Here is a 23,962-nt window from a genome sequence, read left to right on the forward strand (position 1 = left end):
CGGCGCTCTGAAAGCCGGCCTTTGTCGCACACGCATAATAGAGTTTGAACTCCAAGGGCTCCGATCGCCATACAAGTGGCAAAAAAGGCAAAACAGAGCGAGCAACTTCTCGAGGGGGGAGGGGGGGGGGGGGGGGGTCTTCTTGTACTCTCCCCTTTTCCTCGGGGACATTATTTCATATTCTTTTCAAGTGATGCCAAGCTATTCTCGCAGCTTTGATCAGGACGATGATTTGTGGAGTTTTGGGGGCTCGTGGCTAAGGCGACTGCTACGCCGCCCCCCCCCGCCCCCCCCAGCCTTGCCCTCCCTCCGCTAATCACATGTTGTGAACACAAGACGGACAAAGGCGGCATTGTTTCACGTTTATCTGCGTTTACGTGACATCGCCGCGCCGATGTTACAGATGGCTGATTGTTGAATCGTGGCTATCGCGTTAGCACGCGTTGCTCAAGCCTGCCTGAGGGGACGTTAAGTCTTTCAACTTTTTAATCACTCGATTAAGCAAAAATGACCTTTTTTTTCTGCGAAAGAATCTGGTGAAGGGTTAGGTCATGAGCATTTGAAAAAAATATATATAATGTTTAAAAATGTGTCTCATTCTCTGTGCGAAATGTGTTGCCATCATTACAACTGACACCAAAATGGCAGACTTTCTGTTTCTTTTCAGGCATGGCTTCTTGAGACTTTTTTGTGGGTCTACTCGAGCTTGACATGCCTACCAAATTTCATGTTGTTAAGTGAAACTAGCATTGGGGCATAATTCTTTTTATTTCTTTCCAAGGACCCATGGAAAAGATCCAAAATGTCCTCAGCATGGTTGTTCCAAACCAAAATGGCTGACTTCCTGCGTCTTGATTTTGAGTCTTTTTGTGGGTCTACTCACGCCCGACACGGCTACCAAATTTCATGTTGCTGAGAGAAACTGGCTTTGGCACATATTTCATTTTTTTTTAAGGACCCATGGAAATGGCAGCCGTCCCGTGTCTTTTGGGGCCTGGCTTCTCGAGACATTTTGGTGGGTTAACTTATGCTTGATGGGCCTGCCAAACTTCATGTTGCTCCCGGGGAGGAATTTTCTAAAGCATCCTATTTTCTCCGAAATGGACTGTGCTAGCTAGCCGCTGTTAGATTGTGCAGGTGTACCTAATGATGTGGCCACTCAACGTATGCGCGACGGTTAAAGGGAAAACATTGACAGAAGACTAAAAAGGCCAAAGGGATTCCCACAGTGTGTTTCCAGGAGGGAGCTGCCCGGCCTCGCCCGTGGGCGGCAGCGTTAATAATGTGGCAAGGCGAATTCCGGACGAGCGGCCGTATTACGAGGGTCTCGGTCGCGTCGGGCGTTGGTGGTCGGGCCGGGCCTGTGATCTGTGAGGCCGAGAGGAAATGAGTCAGGGCGGGGAGCGTCCTTTTAAAAGAGTGTACCCAAGAAAATGAAAGCGCTTCTTGAAGTGAGCAGGCGCCAAAGGGTTGGCATTGTTGAGAGCGGTCCACCGCGTTAATGTTCACTTCAACGTTTTTTCACTGAACAACACGCCATTGTTTATTTTCTCATTGAAGCAGCTTAAATACACAAATGAGGTTGAATTGTTCGCTGTCAAGAGGGAAGGGGTCTTCCGCCACCTGTTGGATTCTTCTCACATAGCAGCTGTGCTAACCTACTTTCAGGTTTTTCTCTCATTTGAATTGAGTCGGACTTTCTATTGAATTGATTTATCGCGGTAGCGTCGATGTTGTTGCACACTAAAATAAGCCGGCGAGGGTGCAGTCAGCAACCAAAAGTGACAGCCCTCCGTCTTGACGACCGACGCGCCCGACCGTTATCGTCGCTGCCGTGAGTGCGCTTCTTCACCGCCTCGTCTTCATCGTCGTCGCTCGGCTGCGAGTCTGTCACGCGGCCGAGCGCGAAATGCGCTGTGAGCTGTGCATCATGTCCAATTATGATTAGCGGTGTCGGGCCCGAGCCCAGGCAGTGCCATGCAGATGATGTGATAATAATACAGGAGTGCCCCAACAGCTTGGTCAATTTTGCAAGCAGAAAATTCCACTTTCGAGCAGTGGCAGTCCAAGCTTGAATGGCGTGCCCCCCGCCCCCCCACCCTAATCCTTGAAGACCCCTTGCAAATTCCCCATATAAACAACCGCGAGTACGTGTCTTGATGCCAGGAGAAAACTATTAACAAAAAACTAAACGTAGAATTTGTGTTGCCGTCCTGTGCGGCCGCACATATTGCACATACCAGAAACTGCCACTTTTTACGAGCTTCAGATACGCCGCCGCACGAGTGAAAAAAAGGGGGGCCCACGGCCACCGCTGCACTTACGGCAACGGTCCCAACAGTCAAACAAGTCATTCAAAAGTAGAAATGTCAACCGTTAATGCGAGCCAAGAAGTGTCAAAGGCGTATTGTGCGACCAACATTTGTTTTCAGATGTCACAAGCTCACCCGGCTGCCGGCTCCCAGTTATTACTTTCATCTCGTCCCGTCGTCTCATGCTCAATAAGCGACTACCTGAGGGCCTCCGTCTCCCGAACTGTGATTCGAAGTGGCACGGAGACGAGGAAGACCAGAGAAGGGGGGATGAAGGCAGGAATAAAAAAGAACAAAGGATTAAAAATAAGTGCGGCGGCCGGGGCGGAGCGGGGCCCATCAGTACCGATAAGCGTTAGCGCGTGTCACTGCGAGACGAGTGTCAAATCACTCAGGCCGCTGCCTCATCTGACCGGCGCGCCTCAATCACCGCGGCCAAATGCGCCGCGACGCGCCGGCATGGCTTCACCTCCGGCTCCCTCATTACGTTGCGTCAGTGTTACCGAAACCCCCCGCCTGTCAGGACATTTCCACATGCTTCTCCGCACGTACTTTTTTTTTTTCCCCCCACTTTTAACGTCCGTGCTGGCCGCGTGTGTTCGGTATTTAAGGTGAACTCGGCCGGTAAAACATCAGTAGAATTTAGTTAATATTGAACAAAAAGTCATTCAGCGTATTTTCTAGGAAAAAAACAAATGCAGTCTAAAATGTTATTTTTTTCCTCAGTCCCTGTGCCAGGTGAATTTAGTATACGGTAATATTGAACTAAAAGTAGTTCTTTCCGGTTCGGGTGTCCGGCGGCGAGAGTTCCCGCTCAAAATTTGAACTAGTTGGGCTTCAAAGCATCACGTCATCCATCCATAGTTACGCTGATTCTCGCAGCATACACAGGAAGTCAGTTCACCTGTTTTCCGGGGTTGGTCACGTGATGTTCCGCTTATAGCGGATTGGTAGAAAAAGAGGATCTAACAAGCTGTCCGTGTCGAGCGTCACGTTCGGACGCTAACGCGAGGCGACGGCTCCTCGCACTCCAGTGTTCAGATCACCTCCAGTAGCGCGCCTATCGGGAAAAATGAGCACACTTCCCCGGCGAGGTGGCCAAACGCACGTTGACTCGGGGTGTCCGCGGGCCGGGTCGCCCCCGGCCCCGCCGCCGCCGCCCTGACAGAACGGGCCTGCTGGTGACTGAGAGAGGGAAGTGTGGCGGAGACGCCATCCAAGGTGATGTCAAGTTAGCTTAGCATCACGCGCGCGCATTTGATTATGCCGGCCACTAATACGGCACCGGTGTCTCTGTCCTCGTCTCTGCTTCCCATTGCCACGCACGCCGCTGCCTTGTGACGGCGTCCGCTGGCGGTTCACATTTATAGATTCATGTTTGTAAACAATTGGCGCCGAGGTACTTCCGGGTGGTAGAAAGACGAGTGGCTAACGCTAGCTAACCTAAACTGAAATGTTGACAAAAACGTACTTGTATATACAGTAGACCCCCGCACACTTGCGGTTTGGCACCTGCAGATATTTTTTTTTTTCAATTTCGTTAAGATTTTTTAATTATTTTTTTTAATTATAAACTAAAAAATTCTGGCTTAATGCTAACACACAATGCAAAACTCCATAGAAAGACTAAATAAACCAGTATCATTGTTTTGGTAACAAGCGGCAGCAAAATATGGCGACAGAGCATACAACAATACTCACAGGCATATCTTCTTTATCCTCTGAGAAGAATGGCTACGATTACTGCAGCTTACTAAGAAGCTGTGATTGTCTTCTTTGCGTAGCTACATATATATGTACTATACTGCCCCCTGGTGACCAAAATGTACACACAAGAAGGAGAACTGCAATGCTCATTGAATGATCGCGAAGCACAAAGTGTTTACAGTGGGGGTTAGGGGACGGGGCTGGCCAGCCAATAGCAATCAACAGCTGTTCGTTGCAGGCCATTAGAATTACATTGAATTTTTTAGTTTTTTTTCAACCCAAGAAAATCTTGACTAAGTGGGTATAAATCGGCAAAAAGCGTTTTCGGGGTTTTCGGGGTTCTCCGAAACATCCACCCATTTATTAATGTCAGACATTTTGAAAAAAATCTGTGCTTGATAATTACGAGGATGTTAATGGCCTGGGTCAAACGTGACCAAGAACACACTACTATATGGTTGCATGGAAAATGAATAATATTTGTGGGTTATAACAAAAAAAAACAAAAAAAACAACGTCCTATCAAAAATGAAGTGGAACAAATCAAAATTGTTTCCCTCATTTTATCGTCCGCCGTCACGATGACTTGTTGACGTGGGCCCGTCGGGTCCTCGCTGGAACGTGCGACGTGTGCAGGCGGACGCGATTGGCTGCGAGCGGCGCCTCTTAGCCGCTGACTCGCACCCACCACCGCCACGTCGTCCTCTTCCTCGTCGTCGTGGTGACAGTAGGAGCACCGTGACGGATCGGCTTGCCGAAAGTGCTGATCAGAGGGGGTTCAAAGTTCACGTCGCCTGAGCTCAAGTGCAATCGCCTCAGATGTCCAAACGCAGCCCACAATATTGCTGATGTTGGCTTCGTCATGATTTATTATTATTATTACTATTCAATTGTTGTATCTATTTTATTTATTGTATTTGTTTATATAATATTGCTTGTCATCGTTTGAGTTTGCATTTTAGTGCCACTTGTCAAACACGGCAATTTTACAACATTTCCCACCGTGCTCATCTCCTTGGGCTCCTTTTCAGCTGTACCTAATTACGTGTCCACTGAGCGCTCACGTTCCGCCCTCCGACTCGCGGCCTCGTTAGCTTCGTTGGCTAACACGACCGTTTCATTTTTGTCCACGTATCCGGCCGTCCGCCCCGATCAAGCGCGGCGCTGTGCCGAAAAAGAGCAGACACGTAAAAGTTTGTGACGTGTGTCACGGCGGCGTGCGTGGAGACGACGGGCGCCGCTGATGTAGGCCGAGCTGACAGGCGCAGATGGCTCTGGGACATCGCGGGTTTGGTACGCGTCAAGTCGCATCGGCGTCACCCGCTGGAAGCTGCGCAAATATGTCATTAAAAAAAGGACCATTTGGACTGGTTTGCAGTCGTTGGAAATACATTATAGCGTTGCTTTTAGTACTCGATGAGGCGGCAGGTACCGTACAAGCTTATTAGCTTAGCAGACTAAGCTTGTTAGCGCCACAGATTAGCATTTTGCTTCACCACCTCGGATAGCATTAATGTACAGACAGTACCTCTATGAATTTGTTGTTGTTGTTGAATTTTTTCTTTTGCTTTGTGTTATAAACAAAACTTGGACTTGTGCGTCAGACCCTCCGCCACTAGATGGCAGCAGCACTCTTCACAACATCCAGCCACCATTAGTTCACGTTGTTACGTCACAGTGAAAGTACAGTGGTACCCCGACTTGAGAGTTTTTCATGATATGAGCTGTCTCACTGCTTATTTTGATACACACGGCACTTTTTTTGCAGCAGTGAACTTCACATCCCCTTCCCGTGGGCTCACCACCTGCGGGAGGGGCCGTGCAGTGCGAACTGGGCGGGGACCTTGGCGATCCGACCCCTGGCTACAGAAGCTGGCTCTAGGGCCCGGACGCCTCCCCGGTGAGGTGTTCCGGGCACGTACAAACGGGAGGAGACCCCGGGGACGACCCGGGACACGCCGGAGAGACTTCGTCTTTCGGCTGACCCGGGAACGCTTCGGGATCCCCCGGAAGAGTGGGATGAAGTGGCTGGGGAGAGGGAAGTCTGGGCGTCCCTGCTAAAGCTGCTGCCCCCGCGACCCGACCTCGGATAAGCGCTAGAAAACGGATGGAACTTCACATCCGTTTGGCAGGTACAGCAATTCTTCCAAAAAGAGGCTTCAAGCTGTTGAATACCACTTCCGGTTGAAGGTGACCGTCAAACTAAACATAAAACAGAGAATCACTGCACGTGTATTTAATCAAACCATAGAACCTTGCCTTATGAATGCCTGCTAGCTTAATGCTAACACATAATGATAAACACCATAGACATGCTAACAAAAGGTACTCTGAAGCCTTTTAGTTCCTCTTGTATTTTGTTTACATTGAAACAGCAGGCCTGAGTGCTGACTCAGCATACGTCTGACATGTAGTTTGCGTTTGACTTAACTAGCTCACCTCCCGTCCCTTTAAATACGGCGACGTCGAATCCGACTTCTATAGCTCTCACGTTGCGGGACCCGAGTCCTTTAACAGCGCCGCCGGCTTGCCGGTTGAACGTACGTGTGCGGCCTCGGCAGGGTCCGGCCCGACTCGCGCGTGCACACGCGAACGACGCGGCGACAGCTGAAGGTCACGTCAGCGTCTTTGTGCATAATGCATGAATCCCGGGGAACCTTGGCCGCGGACATTTGACTAAAGTAAATCACCGCAGCACGCTGGCATTTCTATTAACCTCCAGTGTGCCGCAGACGGCGACATGAATCAAGTGTTAATAATGCGCCGCAGAGTGTAAATCACGTTGAACAGCGCAGGATGCGGGAGACTTTGTACTCTGCATAGAGGCCAACAAGGAAACGAAATGGTTCATTTACGGTGAAGCCCCGATTAGCGCATTCCAGACCCACACATAAGTGGGGGAAATTGTTAGCATTTTGGGTCAAATAAAACAAAATCTAAACACAAAATTTGGAGATTTTGGTGCATTTCATTGGACAGTGACACTGTGATAGGATTCATCCAGCGGTCCAATGAAAAGCATGTACTGTACATCCAAATACATTTCATTTTGCTGAGAAACATTTGGTTGTTTTATGGATAAAAGTGCTCCAATTTTCATTGGATTCTGAAAAACATTAATACAATTACAAATACATGCAATTAATTCAAGTTCATAACATCGTTTCCGGTTGTACAAAAATGCCATCAGGATACTTCCAGGGTGCTACCCTAACCCAAAGTGATTGACTATCGCTAACTTGAACTTCAATCAATGACAAAAAGTTGTTTTGTTTGGGGTTCCGCTGCTAAATATTCCAAAAAGATCATTTTTTTTAATTTCCCCCAAAATCCAGGAGAACCTGTGTATGTTAGCTAACGCGACAGTGACTTGAAAAGCGCAGTATACCTTGAAAGTGGTCACCAGCGCATAACTAATTGGGATGTTGAAACAAATGATGGAAGGCCCGTTGCTTTTGAATCATTCACGCTGTCATTACACGCCGCGCGCGAGCCCTCCTCCTCCTCCATTTGCGTATCAAAGGGTAAACTCGTGCAAAATGCATGACGTGCCCCCGGCGCTAAAGATGGCGCGCCGGTGCGCTTAAGAGCTCCGAACATCTGTGTAAACACATGGCCTCTTCCCAAACGTGGAGACCGTGTTCTCGTAGCCCGCAGATAGATGTTCACCAAGAACCCTTTGAACGCCACCGGTAGCAATAGCCCCTCTCCGCTATGTAATCTAAAGAGAATTGCACTTTTTCTAGAGCCCTTTGCTTGTTCTCAGGATTGGGTAGGTGGTCCCGGGTAAGTTTCCTGGCCAAACTACTAAAGAGGAATTTCTTTCTTTTAAACAAAATGATGACGACATTCAAATTGTGAAAAGCATTTTTACCCTTTCAAAATGTTTCTTGGCGGGAATGACTGACTGAATAGATGGACTTTTTTTTTTTTGGTGGGGCATTCCTTTGGCTGGTCCACTTTTTGTAATTCGCTTAATAGCCCAAGGTAAAGATTTATCCGCTCTTGTCAATTCACCTCAGCTTCAGTGGCCGGCACCAAGGTCACTTTTGTGCAGCCACAGGATTAAACTGTCATGTCGCTCTAATAGGCAGCGGAGGGAATCATTAGTCCGGCTCAGCTGGCTGACTGATGGGCATTTCGCTCCAATCATGGGAGTGCGCCGGCCGCCACGGGCCAGCCGCTATTGACACTCGTGTCAGCTGGCGGAGGGCGACGCCTTAATCAGCCGGGACGCTCTCAACATTGATTTGACAAGCTGCCGTAATGACTCCCCCCTCTCCTTGTTTTGCCAAAGGATCACCGTCCATCCCGGCTGGCAAGGATGCACTCGCACGGCCGTCGTCAGTCATGGAAACCGCTCGGGTTCCCCAGTGCGTTCAACGGGATGGCGCCGGTATGTTGTCGGTGTCGGGGAAACGGGTGGAGCCGGGAATTCTTCAGTGCGGTGGTCCGAAATTTTGTACGGTTGCCACGAAATGAAATCGTAGACGGAGGTGCTGATTGAACTTTGACCTGAAAATATTTTACAGATCATTGTCGAAACACGTGAGGGGTAGCTGTCAGGGTGGCCGCCCTTGTGTCTGGTGGCACCGCTGCCACCAATGGGAAATGAAGGTACTGTACATACAGTATAGTGCTACCTCGACTTCTTCTCAGCACCCTTGATTCGAAAATAGAAATTTGGCAAAATACCTGATCCTAAAAATGAAAGCATTTGATGACACATCTGTCATCAAATGTTCCACTCCAGTCCTGCATCTCTGAATTTGGAGTTTTTGTTTTTTAAATTATATTCTGGATAAATCAAAACAAAAAAGCTTTTTGTTGCCTGTATGGCGTAAGAAGGCTTGCCGCAAAACAGAAACGCAGAAGAATACATGCAAAGTGATTAAAACTGAGGCAGTTACGTATTGCAATGTCGACATAGATAACAAAAAAGCTAAAGACATTAACTTGTGGTCTTATGATAAATTCTATACGTTTTTTTTCATAATTGCATGGCAGGCCAGCTCAAACACTCTGGCAGACCGTCTATGGCCCACGCCCTGGAGGATTCCCACCCCTAACTATAAAATGCATGAGCAGACAGCAGGTAGGTGTTTATTTAATTGAAAATACAAAAAAAAAAAAAAAGTACAATGTATGTACTCGCGTGTTTGTGCTTGAGAGTCAAGTGTACAGTGAACCCGTGCGTATCGCGATTCGTCGTTCCTGCCCTTTGCTTTATCACTCATTTTTAAGAAATCGCTTGTTTTGGGTTTTTACACTAGACACGAAAGTCCAAATCTATTGTTGTGTGCCTTTAGTCGAGTGGCAAGGCAGAGAAGGTCCCCCCCCAAAAGCTCCGGTTCCCACAGAGCAGGGAAAAATAACTGGCTGTCAGTATTTTTGTATGTGTTGCTGCTCCGCGCGTGTAGAGTAGCAGTTATTGCTATTAATTGTCATGTCATGTTATTTCACATTCTCATTCTTAAGACACTGTCATAAATTGTTGAAGACGTATTTTACACTGCATAACAAATTTTTTTATTTCTCTTCATTTTAATCGTACATCTTGTATGAACCTCAAATAAGAAATTGAATTAAGATAATTAAAAATATAATCTACACTTTGGTTGAATATTTTCGTGTTTAATTCTCTTACTGAATGTGTAAACTTCAACTAGGAGCGACAACCAGCTCGAAGCACTATCTGAATGAGTCTTCTTTTCATTTCCTCAAAGTGATGTTATCCCATTTCTTGACAGCGAGAAAGTGGGAACAGGCACTAAGGAATACTTTTGAATTTGTGTTAAGTGTAAATGCAAACGGAAGGGGTAAAACGTGGTCTCTCTATGTCGTGTATTTGGTGGATGTGGAACGTATCCCCCGCGGTAAACGGGGGTTCAATGTACTGTTCACTGGGTTGTCGTAGTCACAAGTTAAGAAGTACGGACACAAAACAGGAGGTCGAACACACTTGAAGCTTCAGAGATTTCCATAGGGGTCTCCTAGTGTTTTTTTTTTTAAGAATTTTCCGCAAATACATTCTGAGCTGCAACAATGGGAGAAGAACATTCTAGAAGCCTCTTTGCGCAGCGGTGGGCCCCTGTGGAGGTCCTCCGTCAGCTGAAGCACCGCCTGGCACCCGTTAGCGTAACGAGTCCTAAGGATGGGATGTAAAAAGCGGGTGGAGGATTATGATAGAGCTGTTTTTTTTTTTTCGTTGTGTCGAAACGAGAGAGGGGCGGGGCTTGTGTCAGGCAGTGCTTCAAGCCAAAGGAGGACTTAGAGGCCCACTTCATGCGATATTTGGTTGTAAAACAGCTCTATCATATTTGGAAGAAAACATTTGTCAGAGGGGATTACCCCGAATATTTCTGATCCAGTAGAAGACAACGTAAGGCTTGCAGCCAAATGCCTCAGAGTCAGGTGGGCGTCACGGCTTTGAAACTCATCATTCCTAAATCGAATTCACACCATTCCATGTCGGCGCATACAGAACATGGGGGGGAGAATGCCGGCTTTTGTACGCGGTGTGAGGGGGCTTTGTGTGGGTGGACATCACACCCATCACGAATGTTTTGAACAAAGCGCCGAACGGCGAAGTCGGTCGCCGCCACGGAAACGCCGAGAGCTGGCAAGGCAACTTTGATTTGGTGCAGACACAATCGTCTTGTGACTTAATTTCCCAGAATGCAACAGCAGTTGATAGTTGATTGTCTCCGTGTGTTTGTTTCCTCATCGTCTCGGAGGAGTCCCGAAGTCGCCGGCGTCAGCGTTCGTCTTGTGCTTCTCGGATGGGCGCCTTGGAGCAGCGTGGTGGTTGGAAGCGGCGGCGTGCGTATTGACAGGCTTGGTGTGCGTGGCCCCCCCGCTGCTCATCTGTAAACCACGTCTTTTCTGGAACACATCAACAGGCGACTGATTGAAACGCAACAGGTTTTTCGGCCATGACGTCATCATAAGAGAGTCCATCAACCAAAAACGAGTTATCTGGAAAGCCTTCGTCGAGACGATTCATTTGGTTTTATATGACGAGCTTTTGAAAAGATTACTGGTGAACTGTGAAACGCAAAACCAAAGGGGTTTTGGTCATTACGTCATCATATGAGAGTGACTGGTACCGTTCCAATACCACCATCAACTGAATGGAACCCATTTGAACTCTGCTGCCAAGAAAAATGGAATTGTGGAGTCTTGTTGCATGTTGCAAATGAGTTCCCCTAATGCGATCGTACGCTGCATGGCGAAGGTTATTTCTGTGTCGTAAATGCCTATGTATGCCACAAGATGGTGGCAAAACATTTTTGTGTAAGTGAAACTCCTCAACACACGTCAACATAGCTGCTGCTTCACAAAGGCACCAAAAGTAATACGTTTTTTTTCCCCTCTTTGGCCTTCTGTGTATTTGACAATGCCCAGTTGAACTCTATCGCTAACCACAACAGCAGCACCAACAGAAGACGGATTAAAAGGTCGAGTCTGCGTGTTGTACACCGTGCTAGTATAACATGCGGATGATAACCAGCAGAAGAACGAAATGAGATGCATGATGCATGTAGCTAATAAGCATACCTTGGGCCGCTCTTTTTTCTTGAAGCGCTTTAGGGAAAACAGAAAGTATGCTAATTGAATGAGAGCTAATTCATGAACACACAACACACATGCTATAGTGACGCACAGAAGTGTTAGCATGCAATACAGCCACATTTAAGGCCTCTCTCAACACTTACCGGAATTTCTCGTGTATAATCCGCACCTTTTTTTAATTTACTGGCTCGTATTTTGAAATTCACAGCCCTACTTTTATTTAGTAAATTAGAAAACACACAGTTGTGCTCATATCTTTGATTAGCCAGGCAGAATTTGTAATGAATGAATGAATTTTGTATGAGAGTACATCGACAACCTAATGAGTGATCTGGAAAAGCCTGCGACTCCACATGGTTTGTTATGACGACATTTTGAACTGATGACGGGTGAGCTTTAAAAGGAAATGAAAAAAAACAAAACCGTTTTTTGGGTCATTACGTCGTCCTGTGAGAGTACATCAACAAACTAATGAGTGATCTTGAAAAGCCTTCGTCGGGACCGTTAATTTGAGGTGTGACTCGATGTGCTTTGGAACTGCCTTTACGTACTTTAACTTGTCCCGGGGGTCCCTGCTCTTGTTTCGGTTGCCTCGGTTGATGGTGGCGATGGAGTGCGCCGATGAGCTCTTCTTGCTGGAGGAGTGCGAGAGGCTGGTCCGCGACTGGCCGGCGTTGTGGTCGAACTGCATGAGGCAGAAGATGAGGTCGGAGGGCACCAGCTCAAAGGCGTAGGGCGGATTGGTGATGACGTATCTACGGAGGACACGGAAGACGCAGATGGAAATAAACTGTGTTACACTTTTGGAAAATTAAAGACAGAAGACTCACCGTTTGGTGCATTGATTTTGCATGTTTAGATGCGCGTCACGTAGCCGATAGATGCCGAAGCAGAGCATGTTGTATGTTTTCAGGACTTTACAGAACAGGTCGCCGTAGCAACCGCCGTCCTACAAAACAATAACAAGGCAACACTAGCGCGCTATGTTGCATTTTTATCACAGCAAAGTGCAGCTCGCAGTGTGGGAATCTGTCCAACCAGCCAATCCACAAAACACACATTAGCCTACTTAGATACGGCGTACGCCGACATCAGCGGCTCACCCCGAGGTCGGCGAAGGGCCCGTCGTACAAGGCCAGCTGGGCCACGCGACAGCGGTCCCTGTTGGCCAGCGTCTGCGGCGTGCTGTAGCCGCCGCGCAGGGCGTTCTCCTCCGCCAGGAGGCCCTCCAGCTCGGGGGTGGCGCCGCCCGTCACCAGCGTGCGGATGAGGGTCAGGATGTTGTCGTTGAAGTACGTCTAGGTCAGTGGTGGGACGTACAAATACGGTATTACTCTACTTAATTCAATAGCATAGCTATAATACATTTTTCATGTACGTGTACTTGAGTATTTATTTTCCTGATGACTTTTTAGTTTTCCTCCCCACATCTTTACTTTGTTTCATTCCTTTTTTCAACCTACGTGCCTGACAACACGATGCAAACAATTTTTTGTTTTTGTTTTGTACTTCTAATTTTCCCGAGAGACATGTTTAAACAAGGATCTGTAATTCTGCTTAAGTACATTTACTACATCTTCCAGTCTTTTTTTGACACACGTATCTGTACTGAGTGTGAGTATTTTTTGTGTTGTGTGGGGAGGTGGCAGCGAGTGGAAAGGCCTTTTCCTTGCAGCGCGACACGTCGCCCGGCATGATGGATGAGGCCCGTCCATTAGGTGGCATTACCGCCGACGGACGGCAGCTTTGTTCCAACCTCACTCAAATTGAAAGGCGGACAAATCGAGCCATCGGTCCCGCTGAAACGTCACCTCGTTTTTTCCCCCCCCACCTATACCCCTAATAGTATCATAGAGCATTTTATTTTTTCTAGTTTCTGTCATGCGATGATTTTGTACAGGTTAAGCTTAGGTTGTCCTGAATTTTCCTCATAGTCAATGAAGGAAATGTGTTGGAGAAAGACACATTATGACGGAAAACTTTCTGAAATTCGGAGTACTTACAGCGCTCATTAAGGAGTCCAGCACGCTGACGGCGAAGGCGGTGCCGCAGGCGAACGGCTGAGTCAGGTACAACTCCGTGTCGGGGTCGTCGTCGTCGTCTTGGTCCAGGAACTGGACGTTGGAATCGTTAACTACGAATGTTGACAAATAAAAATGACGCATTTCAGATTTCAAAATAATAATACAAAATGATTGAGTTTTTTAATATACATTTAATATTTTACTTTTTGAACCTTTAATAAAGATTGTTTTATGGTTTTAGTAATACAAAAATGTTAACGGAAATGTGAAGCCCTGCATATCCGTGGTTCAGCATTTGCGAAGGAGCTCTGACTTAGACAAAGGTAGCGCTTTAACGCCACCTTATGGCACCTACAGGCAATTCTATACCTTTTTTGGGGGGTACTGACAAGTTTTCACTATTCGCAGTAGGGTTCAGTCCCTATTTGAATTTGTTTCATTTTGCAATTAGGCTTTAAAGTGAAGCGCTGCGAAAACTTTCCGGCTGCACCGAGTAACCGTGTGTGCTCAAAGGCAAGAAGAAATGCGTCTTTTCTTACGCAGCTCGGTCATCATTCGTACGCTTTCATCCTGACTGACACTTTTTGCTCGGCCAATCGCTAGCGGGCGGTTGAGGGCTAAACACGGCTTACTCCGAGCAAGCCTACCCAGTTCGGTGATGATGGGAATGTTGGCCCCTGTGGTCACGGAGGTCTGCCGCACGATTCCGTGGATCGGGCTGTTCTCCGGGAACGATCGGTCCATTCCTGGCGGCGTGAAGCCTGCCGTGCCAAGCACATCGACGCGCGGTATTAGTACACATAGAATACTCTGTACTTAAGTAGAAGCATGTCAAAAAAATCGGCTTTGGTAAAAGCATAAGCGGCAAAAGTATTCACACTCTGTACAAGGGATATTCGATACCACTTTTTTTTCTCACCGATACCAATATGATGCTGATACCACTCGTACTTTTGATACATCCAAATTCAATTAATATAGTGACAGATATTGGTGAGCAAAAGTCTTTCTTTCCGATCCACACGATGATTTGCCAGTATGTCAAACGACCGCAGTGTAGCGCCAGCTGCTGGCATGGAGGACGTACTCCATGTCAATTTAATAATGTAATGCTATTGGCAGCTGTTACCTTGAAATAAGCCCGGGATCGGTCCGATTCCGATACGCGCCCATCCCTACTCTGTACTTAAGTAGAAGTACTGATAATTGTGTAAAGAAAGAAATAAAAATACTGTTCGACGCAGAGGTCTGCAAAAATACTCACACTTAAGTAGAAGTACAAATACTTGGAACAGTCTGAATGTGGTTTTCACGTCATTTATAAGACACTATAATAACTTGTTTTAAATTTCTAGAATAATTTTTCCAATGTATATCTAGATTTGATTTGTTTTCTTAATTGTATTCTCTTAATGAACCTTGAAAAAAAACAATTGAAGCGAACTGAATAATCCTGTCTGTCGCTGCGTACCTCGCCCTATTGATCCCGGTTGCTACGGTAACCCGCCGAAGACCGCCGTGACACACAGCCCCGCTTACCTTGGGAATTGGCCTGCAAGACGCCGATGCTGTCGTCAAACAGCATGGACTTGATGTTGAGCGACGCCAAGATGCACTCTTTGTCCTGCAGCGACGTGTCGTCAATATTGTTCTGATTGGCTGACAGGATGACACACATGTCGCAGAGGTTGATGTTGACAGCCCTCAGGTCGGCTCGACTCAGCGGCGTGCCCTTTTCAAGAAGGGGGGGGGGGGGGGGGTGCAAATTCCGTTAGCACACCTTTTCCAGAGGAACATCTGTGCAGCTTTTTCCTCGTTGGCTTTAAGAGCAGGGGTGGGCTGAGTTCCAAGATATTTGTTGTATGGCTGCAAGTAACGATTACTACAATAATCACTTCATCTGTGGAGTATTTTTTTCGATGAATCGGACTAAAAAACATTTTTTCATTTCCATCCCTTTATTCAAAAACGGGCCATTATTTCAAATTGCCAGTGAAGTAAATGCACAAACATGAATTGACGATGATTCAGTTCCTCGTTTGGTCTGTAACGTGTCAGAAATGAGGCAAAAATGTTGATCACTGTTTTCCAAAGTAAAAGCAAATAATGTTTGCTAATGTTTTCTATCCAACACAAAAGATAATCGGTCTGCTTTCATGGAAGACCGCAGAATTCTCTGTTGAGGTTGAACTTCTGAAGATTTGTACAAGGTGTCTAAACAATGAATCTATTATTCAAATACTTCATTCATTTGATAGATTAGTTGTTGTGCCTCTAATTTGTTGCATTAATATAGCCGTTGTCCCCCTGAAATTGGTTAAAGTGGATGTATTTAATTGATTTATTGTAAATATCATTTCCTCGCATCTCCAAAATCCCGACTTTTCCAGAAATGTGAAGAAAAAAAAAACACCGTCTTGTTTTGAGTTGCCAAACTTGGCATCAATCAAGTTGGTGTTGTTATGCCATATATCGCTAATGCCGTCATATGCCATAGCACACCAACACTTCTTTACTCAATTGATGTTGTTGTTATTGTCGAAAGAAAATTATCCAGAATTTCAATCTTGAGGCGACATAATGACGTGAGCGAAGAGTTTCGCAACACTTCTCAGACAGTTAAAGCATCCAAGATGTCTGTTATTTTAAAACATTATCAACCAATTTAAAGTGTCGAAAATAGCTTGAGAACAAATAACATGGGGACCGACCAACAGTATGGATCTGTGAAGAAAATCTGAAATTGACCATATTTGGACATACGAGGTTTCTGCCGGACAGCGACGGCATGTTTTCAAAAACTGAGCAGTGTGTGTGACTCACAGGCAGGATGGAGACCTTGGGGAAGTTGTGTAGCGTCTCCCACTCACGCTTGAGGTACTCGAGCGAGCCCACGAAGACGATGTGCTTGAGCTCGTGGTAGTGGAAGTTGCTGGCCCTCAGCGGCATGACAAAGTTGCGCAGGCCGATCACCGCCGACTTGACGTCACCGAAGATGCACACCACCACGTGACCGCTCAGCACCGTCATGGCCGCCTCAATGCGAGTCTGAGAAGAAAAGAACCGGGATGTGGATTGAAAATCACGTCTAGGCAGTGGGGGTAGGACATGAATCCCATTTGCAACGTTCTTCACACTCACGGTCCTGACAATGTAGTCAGCAAAAATCATTCAGGGTACCCATAATTTATTGTGGTGATGTTTTTAACTCCCGTACTGGAGTTGTAGAAAATCAAGCTCAGCGTTGCTCTTTACATGCATTTATTCCTGTGGATATTGTTATGAGTGTGTGAATTAACTTGGTCTTTGTGAATTTATTTCTTTAAACTCTGACTCTGGCTTGTGTTTAAACGGATAAGGTAATCAGTCATGGAATTAGCATTAGCAATAGCCGTAGTTTTGCTCACACCGGTCAGAGGAGGCTTGAGGAAATTTATCTTCAATGTAGAGTTACATTTTTTTTGTTTTTGAATTAACTTAAAACAGTATTATGTAACTGTGGTAGTACTGTGAACATCGCAATTGTCTGTTTGGAGCCCTATTTTTTACTATGTTAAGGGCAATGTAATGAAATTGCTCAAGGGTGGGAATTTTTCGTCTGATTTTGTAATTTCAAACTTCAACTTAAATATATCAATAATATGCTGTCTACATTAAATTGTTCCTTTTGGCTCAATCAGGGCCACAAAAAAAAAAAGGTCATAAACGAGCGGAAAGGGTAATAAAATCGAACAAGGCCGTACGGTTAGGTAAAGAGTTAAATCAGTACTTCTACTATTACCAGTATTTATTGATTTTTTTTCAGGTGAACTCTGTACTTGTACTTAAGTAGCGCGTGTGACTACTTTTGCCACGTGTGCGTTTGGGACGCTCACCAGGACGACCTTCTCGATGTCCTTGGACGGGCACCAGTGGAACATCCCCGTGGAGTCGTACTTCTTCACGTTCTTGTCCACGCTTTCCATCTGCTTGTTGAGGGAGATGGGGAGCAGGTCGTGCCTGACAGAGAAAGAGTTCATCGGACGTTCGTCGCTGTCCCGCGTAGCGGTCGACGCAAGCGCCGCTGTCAAACGAATGCCGTAGATGACGGCGACAGCCAGGCCGGGCGGAAATGACGGCGACGGTGTTGACTGGCACGAGCGCAAAGACAATTAGGGCCTCCTTTTGCACGCCGCGCGGCGTCTTGACGCTGCGGCGCGTGCCGTAAAAGCTTTAACAGGCCATACTTTAAATATTTCAGCAATTTGCCCAATCGCGTTGACATCCAAACTGACGGCCCCCATTAATGTTTGAACAGGGCGATGCGGCTACGCCGAGCTAATGTCGCACTGCGAGGTCCGACAAAAGCAGCCGCGGGTTGCCCATCAACGGGTAAAAAGGAACAAAAGCAAAAGGTTAAAACAATGCGAAGATCACGTATAAGAAATATTGGAGAATGTTTTTGGAAGTGTGTGGGACAAGTCAAACTATACCAAAACGTTTTCTCCGCATTACGGCTTTTCACCTCTTTCGGATGAGTGTGGAACGGTGACTGTAGCAGCAAGCCGATCTTTGAAGCTACTCGGGTAAAACGAGAACAGCGGTTATCAGCCGAGGGGTTGGAACGACGTCGGCCGCAACTGTCGGGGCGACACGCTTCCGTTTGCACTTCAAAAAACTCGAGACATCAAAGTAGGCGACGTTATCGACTTGAAAGGCAAAGACAGCGGCCTTCTGTCTCTGCCCAAAACCTTTTAGAAAACGCAGAGTCCCCCTTGTCCATATGGGCTCTCCAGAAGAATGCGACGTTAAGTATGCATGAAAGTGCGTGCTGAAACGAGCGATCCCTTCAGGCTGCGCCGCAGCCGAGGCGAACGGGTCGCCGCTAGCCCGAGGCGACACCCGGCTGGACGGCCTCGCAGCTGCCACTTGGAACTACGACACATTTAATCAAGGGCCAAAAAGATAGAAGATTTCGAAGTACGCCGTACTTAAGTCATTTCATCGGAAATGTGAAGATTCAAATAAAAGCGTTAACATCTTGATCGGATTTCTGATTTCCTACAGCATATCGTCTGCCTTCGACACGACGACTAATAAACGTCAAAGCATTTAGTGCTTCTACGCGCGAGCTAAATATTCCGACGTGCTCGCTGTCACTTCGGCTCGCTCGTCGCAGCCCGCCGGGACGGCCGTCGCTCACTGTCAGCCGTGACGGCCCCGTCGCTACCCGGAGTCCCACCGAACGCACTGTGACACGCTAACCATCAGACGAGTCCTGCGACCGTTCGAGGGGGCTTCCGGAACGGCGTTGAAGGCGAACAACATCAACCGGCGGCGTACTTAAGAGTTCCAAATGGAAGAGGGCGACGTGCGCGGGATGACGTTGACCTTACCATACTGTTTGCGTCAAGTTTGTCTCGTTTTGACATTTGACAGCATTAAAGATACTTTCGATGTGATTCTTTTGTGCGGGCGCTCCAAAGTTTGTGGAAACTGAAGTTGTCAGGTCAAACTTGACCCATGTCTGCTAAAATGGGTTAATCAAAGAAAATGGTGGCAATGTTGGGAATTTTGAAACTGTACATTCCAGAACTTTTCTTATGAGATGGTTGTAACAGTGTTGTGGAAGCTCACAACAAGTCCCAGAACTGTCTGCGTCCCCACCACAATTGCACCTCCCCGGCTGCAGAAACATGCACCTGTTGTTGAAAAATATACATTTATCAATTTTATTTTAATTTGTGATTTTTTATTATTATTATTATTATTATTACCTAGAAATAACATTATTCATTGTTTCATTTAATAGAACTGTAATGTAAAAAAAATCCAATTTATTCCTCTAAAATAGAAATATTCATAAATAAACCATTTTACAAATACATCTAGTAATGGATTAATTCCAATTATAAATGATTCAATATATTTGAATGAATTATATCATAATTATAATAGTAGCTTAGATTTACTGTATATAATGACCTTTCAAGGGACACAAACCCTAAAAAAAAATTAGTATAAATTTACAGTTATATTTCGTTAGGCTAATAAAATTATTGCCCAAGTCATTTTTGAAAATGTTTGGAAACTGTGAAAAAACAACAAATTCGACGAGAATCTACACGGCCACAAAGACAACATCCCGTTTTTAGCAAGGACGTTTTTTTGTTGATATTGGTAATGGTCATGTTACAAAATGACATCAGCCATTATGCTGTCGGGCTAATGATTTTTACTTTTGCTGACCTTATCTCTGAATGAGCTGGCCTATCTGTCCCTTTTTAAGAATCAAATGTTAAGCCTAAAGGTTTACACACCCTTGTTATATAGTGTTCCTGCTCCTGCATCAGCTCTTAAAATTGTTATTCGCTCACACACACGCGAGCTCGGCCGGCGTGCGACCTGTCAACGGAGTGCGCTTCAAAAGCCAAAGCCAATCTGCCCGCCATGACTTATTTACAAAGGCCCGCAGGCCGCACATTGACGGGAGATCCGCGTTTCAACGAGAACACGCTCACTCGGCTCGCTGTTGCGGCGGAGTCGGCCCGAGGCTACGTCAGGAAACGCGACTGCGGGCGGCGCGACTTCGCCGCAGTGTTGCAGCATGCGGCGAACAAACAGATGGACGCGCTCGCTTTGCTTTGTTTCTTTTCAGGTCAGAGGCCGTGCTGAATGTACCCTAACCTTTGCGAGGGACTGACTGACTGAAATACTAAACATAGAAATACTCATATTTCAAGTGCAGGCAATTTCTGGAATACAGTTGAAGCCCCCGTATATTCGCCAATTCACCAATCTGCGGGTTTTGGGGGGAAACGTGTCCTCCATTATTGGCTGCAAATGCGCATTTGCTGTCGAAGTGAGTTGAGACATTTCATTAAGACAAAAATAGTGCTTTGCCACCATCTGATGGCAAGGATTTCTGTTGAAGTGAGTTGACAGACTGCATCTGGTGGCATCTTGGTGTTGAGGAACTCTGTTGAACTGAGTTGAGATGCTTCATTAAGACAAAAATAGTGCTTTGCTGCCATCTGGTGGCATCTTGGTAGCAAGGAACTCTGTTGAAGTGAGTTGCGATGCTTCATTAAGACAAAATAGTGCAATTACAAACAATTTTGGGGTTGTCAATTACTTGAAGATTTTGGCCATTAATCTGTTTTATCTGCCTGAGAATACACACCGATTGTTTTGTTAAGGCGGGTAAATCCCCACTGAAGGCCCAGGTACCAAAAGCATCGTGTACTGTCTGTCACGGTGCTCCACTGTAAAACCGTACTTGATTTCACGTCTAAAAGTCAAGTGAAGAGCTGCGTCGTCAGCCAAAGGGAAGCCTCTCCTCTCCCCTCCCCTCCCGTCGACAACGCCAATTATCGCCCCTCGTGACCGATAACAGCGTCAATGAGCGTCCGCTTAATTACACGGGACAAGATAAAAGCAAGGTAGCGTTCCGGTTAGCCTTCGACGGCTGCTGCGATACGTCTAATCTGCGACTCTCTCAAGAGAAGAACAGCCCGGGGCCATCCGTCCTGCGATTGGCTGCCGCTATCATTAGCGCCGCTCTGCGCTTGTGGCTTGAAAGCGCCTGGCACGTTTGCCCTCAAAACGGGCGACGGCGGGCTGAGCGCGAGCACAAGCGGTGGCCTACGTTCACAAGCTCAATTCCAATATTCCTTATGTTGTTCCATTCATTTTGTAGTCTTTTCCCTCGTCTGCACTGTTTCCAGTGTGTCTATTTTAAACGATTATTATTAAATCTTTTTATTGTATTAGTATTTTTACAGTTCATGTTACATTTTTTCATGTATTTAATACTTTATTATTATAGTTACATTTAAAAAAAAATCACATTTGTTTTATATTTGAATTTATTACATTACTTACTATAATATTTACTGTGTTTAATATGTTAATCACATAGAGGTGACCAGACTTAGTTTATGTTCAAATCACTTTATTTTAAATGATTACAGATTTTTTTTTAATTGGTATTATTACATGGAAACAACCTGTTTGTTATAAATTAGTTTCGTATTTATTTTTAAAATATTAATATTAAAGTTCATATATATAAATCATGTTTATTACTTGTGTTTTGAATATTTTTGGATTTCATTCATTTAGTTACATAGACGTAAACAGCCTTGTTATTTTATTGTATTTTTAAATCACTATGTTAAATTGTTATAGATGTTTCCATTAAAACAATTTTTTTTCCAATTGATTATATAGTATTTAAATTATTATAATAATGTGTTTTTATTGTATTGGTAATATAACAGAAATAACCTGCTTTATTTTTCATATATTTAATTTTAATTGAAATCAAATTGAAATCAAATCAAATTGAAATCAACTTATTTAATTTTAAGTTATTTTCAGTATGACAGTTCTTTACATAAAAACAATCCTATTTATTGATACTAGCCTGTTTCATGTATTTTATTATTTTTGTTATTTGAAAGTTGTTGCCGTGCAAGCAAGCGACAGAAGTTGCTTTCAGTGGCTCAGCGAGGCGCTCCCCACTCGGGCGAGCCCGTTTGAGCACTCTTGTCAAACTTGTTTTTACCCCCAGCGGGACGCAGTTGAGTCAACAACAACGACAAAGTCAGCGACTATCTGCTGGACATAGTGCCAGCATTTAGCAGCAGAACATTTTCAGAAAATAAAAAGCCTTAGGGATTGATACAGTGCTTGCATTCATTTAAATACGTTTCTAAAATGATTAACATTGCCACTTGTTTGCAGGATCTATTAGAACCTGATTGTTATTAGCGAACATGTACAGTAACTAAGCTATCCTTTTAACAACCAACAAAAAGGTTTGCATTTTATTTGGCCACCAGAGGGCGGCATAATACTTACACAGTAAATACACAAAGACGACGGTCACAACTGCTCACTAAGCTGCAGTAATATTCATCATTCTTAGCAGAGGCTACAGAATACATGCCTGTGAGTATTGTTACATTGTCTGTCTGCATGTGTTCAAATATCTGTCGCTTAAAGGGTTGAACAGCAATGATTGTTTTGTTAGCCCCTCTATGGCGTTTTGCATTGTGTGCTAGCATTAACGTAGCAGACTCGCGTGAGAGTTATGTGATTGTGTTAAATTCGTAATTCTCTTTGTTTAAAGGGTTACTTTTACAGTAAACAACTGGGAGTAGCATTTTTTTTTAAAATGCTCAGAAATCAAGACACAAAAATTGGCCGAAAGAGAGCCGGTATCTGGAAAAACTCGTAAGTCCGGTCAAGCGTAAGTGGAGCGCCAACTTCATGTGGCGCTACCAAATAATTGAGATGTCACTTGATGCGGGAAAACAGAAGAAGCAATACACAGCTGAAAAGGTTTGGATTCACTGTATTTTTGAATTGTTTTGTATTATTTTATTGCCGGGAGGTTTTGCGATGCATGAAAATATTGCTGAAAAGATCGTGACTACTTCTGCCTTCATCTCATCAGTGTAGGCTGCAACAGCACACTTTGTTTTGCGTTACACAATAATGTTCGAAATGCTAAACGCTACCTTTAGCGAGACTGTTGAGCTGGCCACGTTCAAGCGATGTCCTACCTGATGATCTTTGGCGAGGAGTTGGGGGAGCTTCTCGTGCCTCCGTTTCGCTGCTTTTTTTTAGACGACACCACCGACTGCTGGTCGTCTTCGACTGCAACGACAGCGAGGACGTCAGCTAGCTCAACCAGGAAGTCACAACATTAGGTACACATCAAATCACAACACACGTCAATGGAATTGAAATCATGTCGAAACATTTGACGTAACAGCACGTTTTTATTGGTTGTGGCCATTTAGATGATCGTGCAGAATGACATCACACATCTGTTACTTCAAAGACAAATACAGCGGCGGCGGCGGCGCCTTCACGAACGAGCGCCCCAACTTCCGCCCACCATCAGTTCACGTTGGGTATCGGTTGTGATTTGTGTTCACGTTTGCAATTTTGAGTGCTGTACTGCCAAACTTTTTTTTGTTCTAACCCTGCGTCCTGAGAAGGTTTGGGCTAAGAAGAAAAAGCGGACGAGGTCTGTTGAATTCAAGCTTGAAATCGTGGGGAAATGTGATCGAGTGAGGTGAAAAAGGAAAAAAAACAACGAAGACATTCTATTTCACAGGTGTCAAACTCAAGGCCCGGGGGCCAGATCCAGCCCACAACATCATTTTATGTGGCCCGCGAAAACAAATCATGTGCATGAACCTCCATGCTTCTCGCTACAATTTAGACCAAAATTTCAACTTGCCATATGTAATAAATAATAATTTCAGGACCGGTGGAACGAATACGAAAATGGTGGGGCACAGTACTTTTGGGGTACTTTTTGTTGCTCCGAGGGCACTTTTTTCCCCC

General features: G+C 45.4%; 1 protein-coding gene and 1 long non-coding RNA gene across 8 annotated transcripts in view; one reads left to right on the top strand and one right to left on the bottom strand.

Moving 5' to 3' along the window:
• The window catches only part of LOC133469751 (uncharacterized), a 152,327-nt gene that overhangs the window by 118,230 nt on the left and 10,135 nt on the right, over positions 1–23,962 (top strand). For 2 of the 4 annotated variants that reach the window (XR_009785774.1, XR_009785776.1), the window contains 2 exons: positions 5,624–5,702; positions 5,788–6,151. The exons of the other annotated variants lie outside the window; for them this stretch is intronic. This is a non-coding gene — a long non-coding RNA (uncharacterized LOC133469751). The remainder of the gene's footprint in view (positions 1–5,623; positions 5,703–5,787; positions 6,152–23,962) is intronic. 4 annotated transcript variants of the gene reach the window in all.
• LOC133469744 (calcium-activated potassium channel subunit alpha-1-like) overlaps positions 9,105–23,962 on the bottom strand; it is a 48,465-nt gene continuing 33,607 nt past the window's right edge. For 3 of the 4 annotated variants that reach the window (XM_061757215.1, XM_061757217.1, XM_061757219.1), the window contains 10 exons: positions 23,170–23,263; positions 17,494–17,617; positions 16,442–16,666; positions 15,158–15,350; positions 14,266–14,379; positions 13,598–13,728; positions 12,698–12,892; positions 12,425–12,543; positions 12,146–12,349; positions 9,105–10,904 (listed from right to left, as the gene is read on the bottom strand). In XM_061757215.1, the coding sequence (XP_061613199.1) occupies positions 10,883–10,904; positions 12,146–12,349; positions 12,425–12,543; positions 12,698–12,892; positions 13,598–13,728; positions 14,266–14,379; positions 15,158–15,350; positions 16,442–16,666; positions 17,494–17,617; positions 23,170–23,263 (1,421 nt within the window). In that variant the 3' untranslated portion in view covers positions 9,105–10,882. Of the gene's footprint in view, positions 10,905–12,145; positions 12,350–12,424; positions 12,544–12,697; positions 12,893–13,597; positions 13,729–14,265; positions 14,380–15,157; positions 15,351–16,441; positions 16,667–17,493; positions 17,618–23,169; positions 23,264–23,962 lie in introns of those variants that run through there. The other variant, XM_061757218.1, reaches the window with a different exon arrangement.

The sequence above is a fragment of the Phyllopteryx taeniolatus genome, chromosome 19, assembly GCF_024500385.1.
Source record: "Phyllopteryx taeniolatus isolate TA_2022b chromosome 19, UOR_Ptae_1.2, whole genome shotgun sequence".
Lineage (NCBI taxonomy): Eukaryota > Metazoa > Chordata > Actinopteri > Syngnathiformes > Syngnathidae > Phyllopteryx > Phyllopteryx taeniolatus.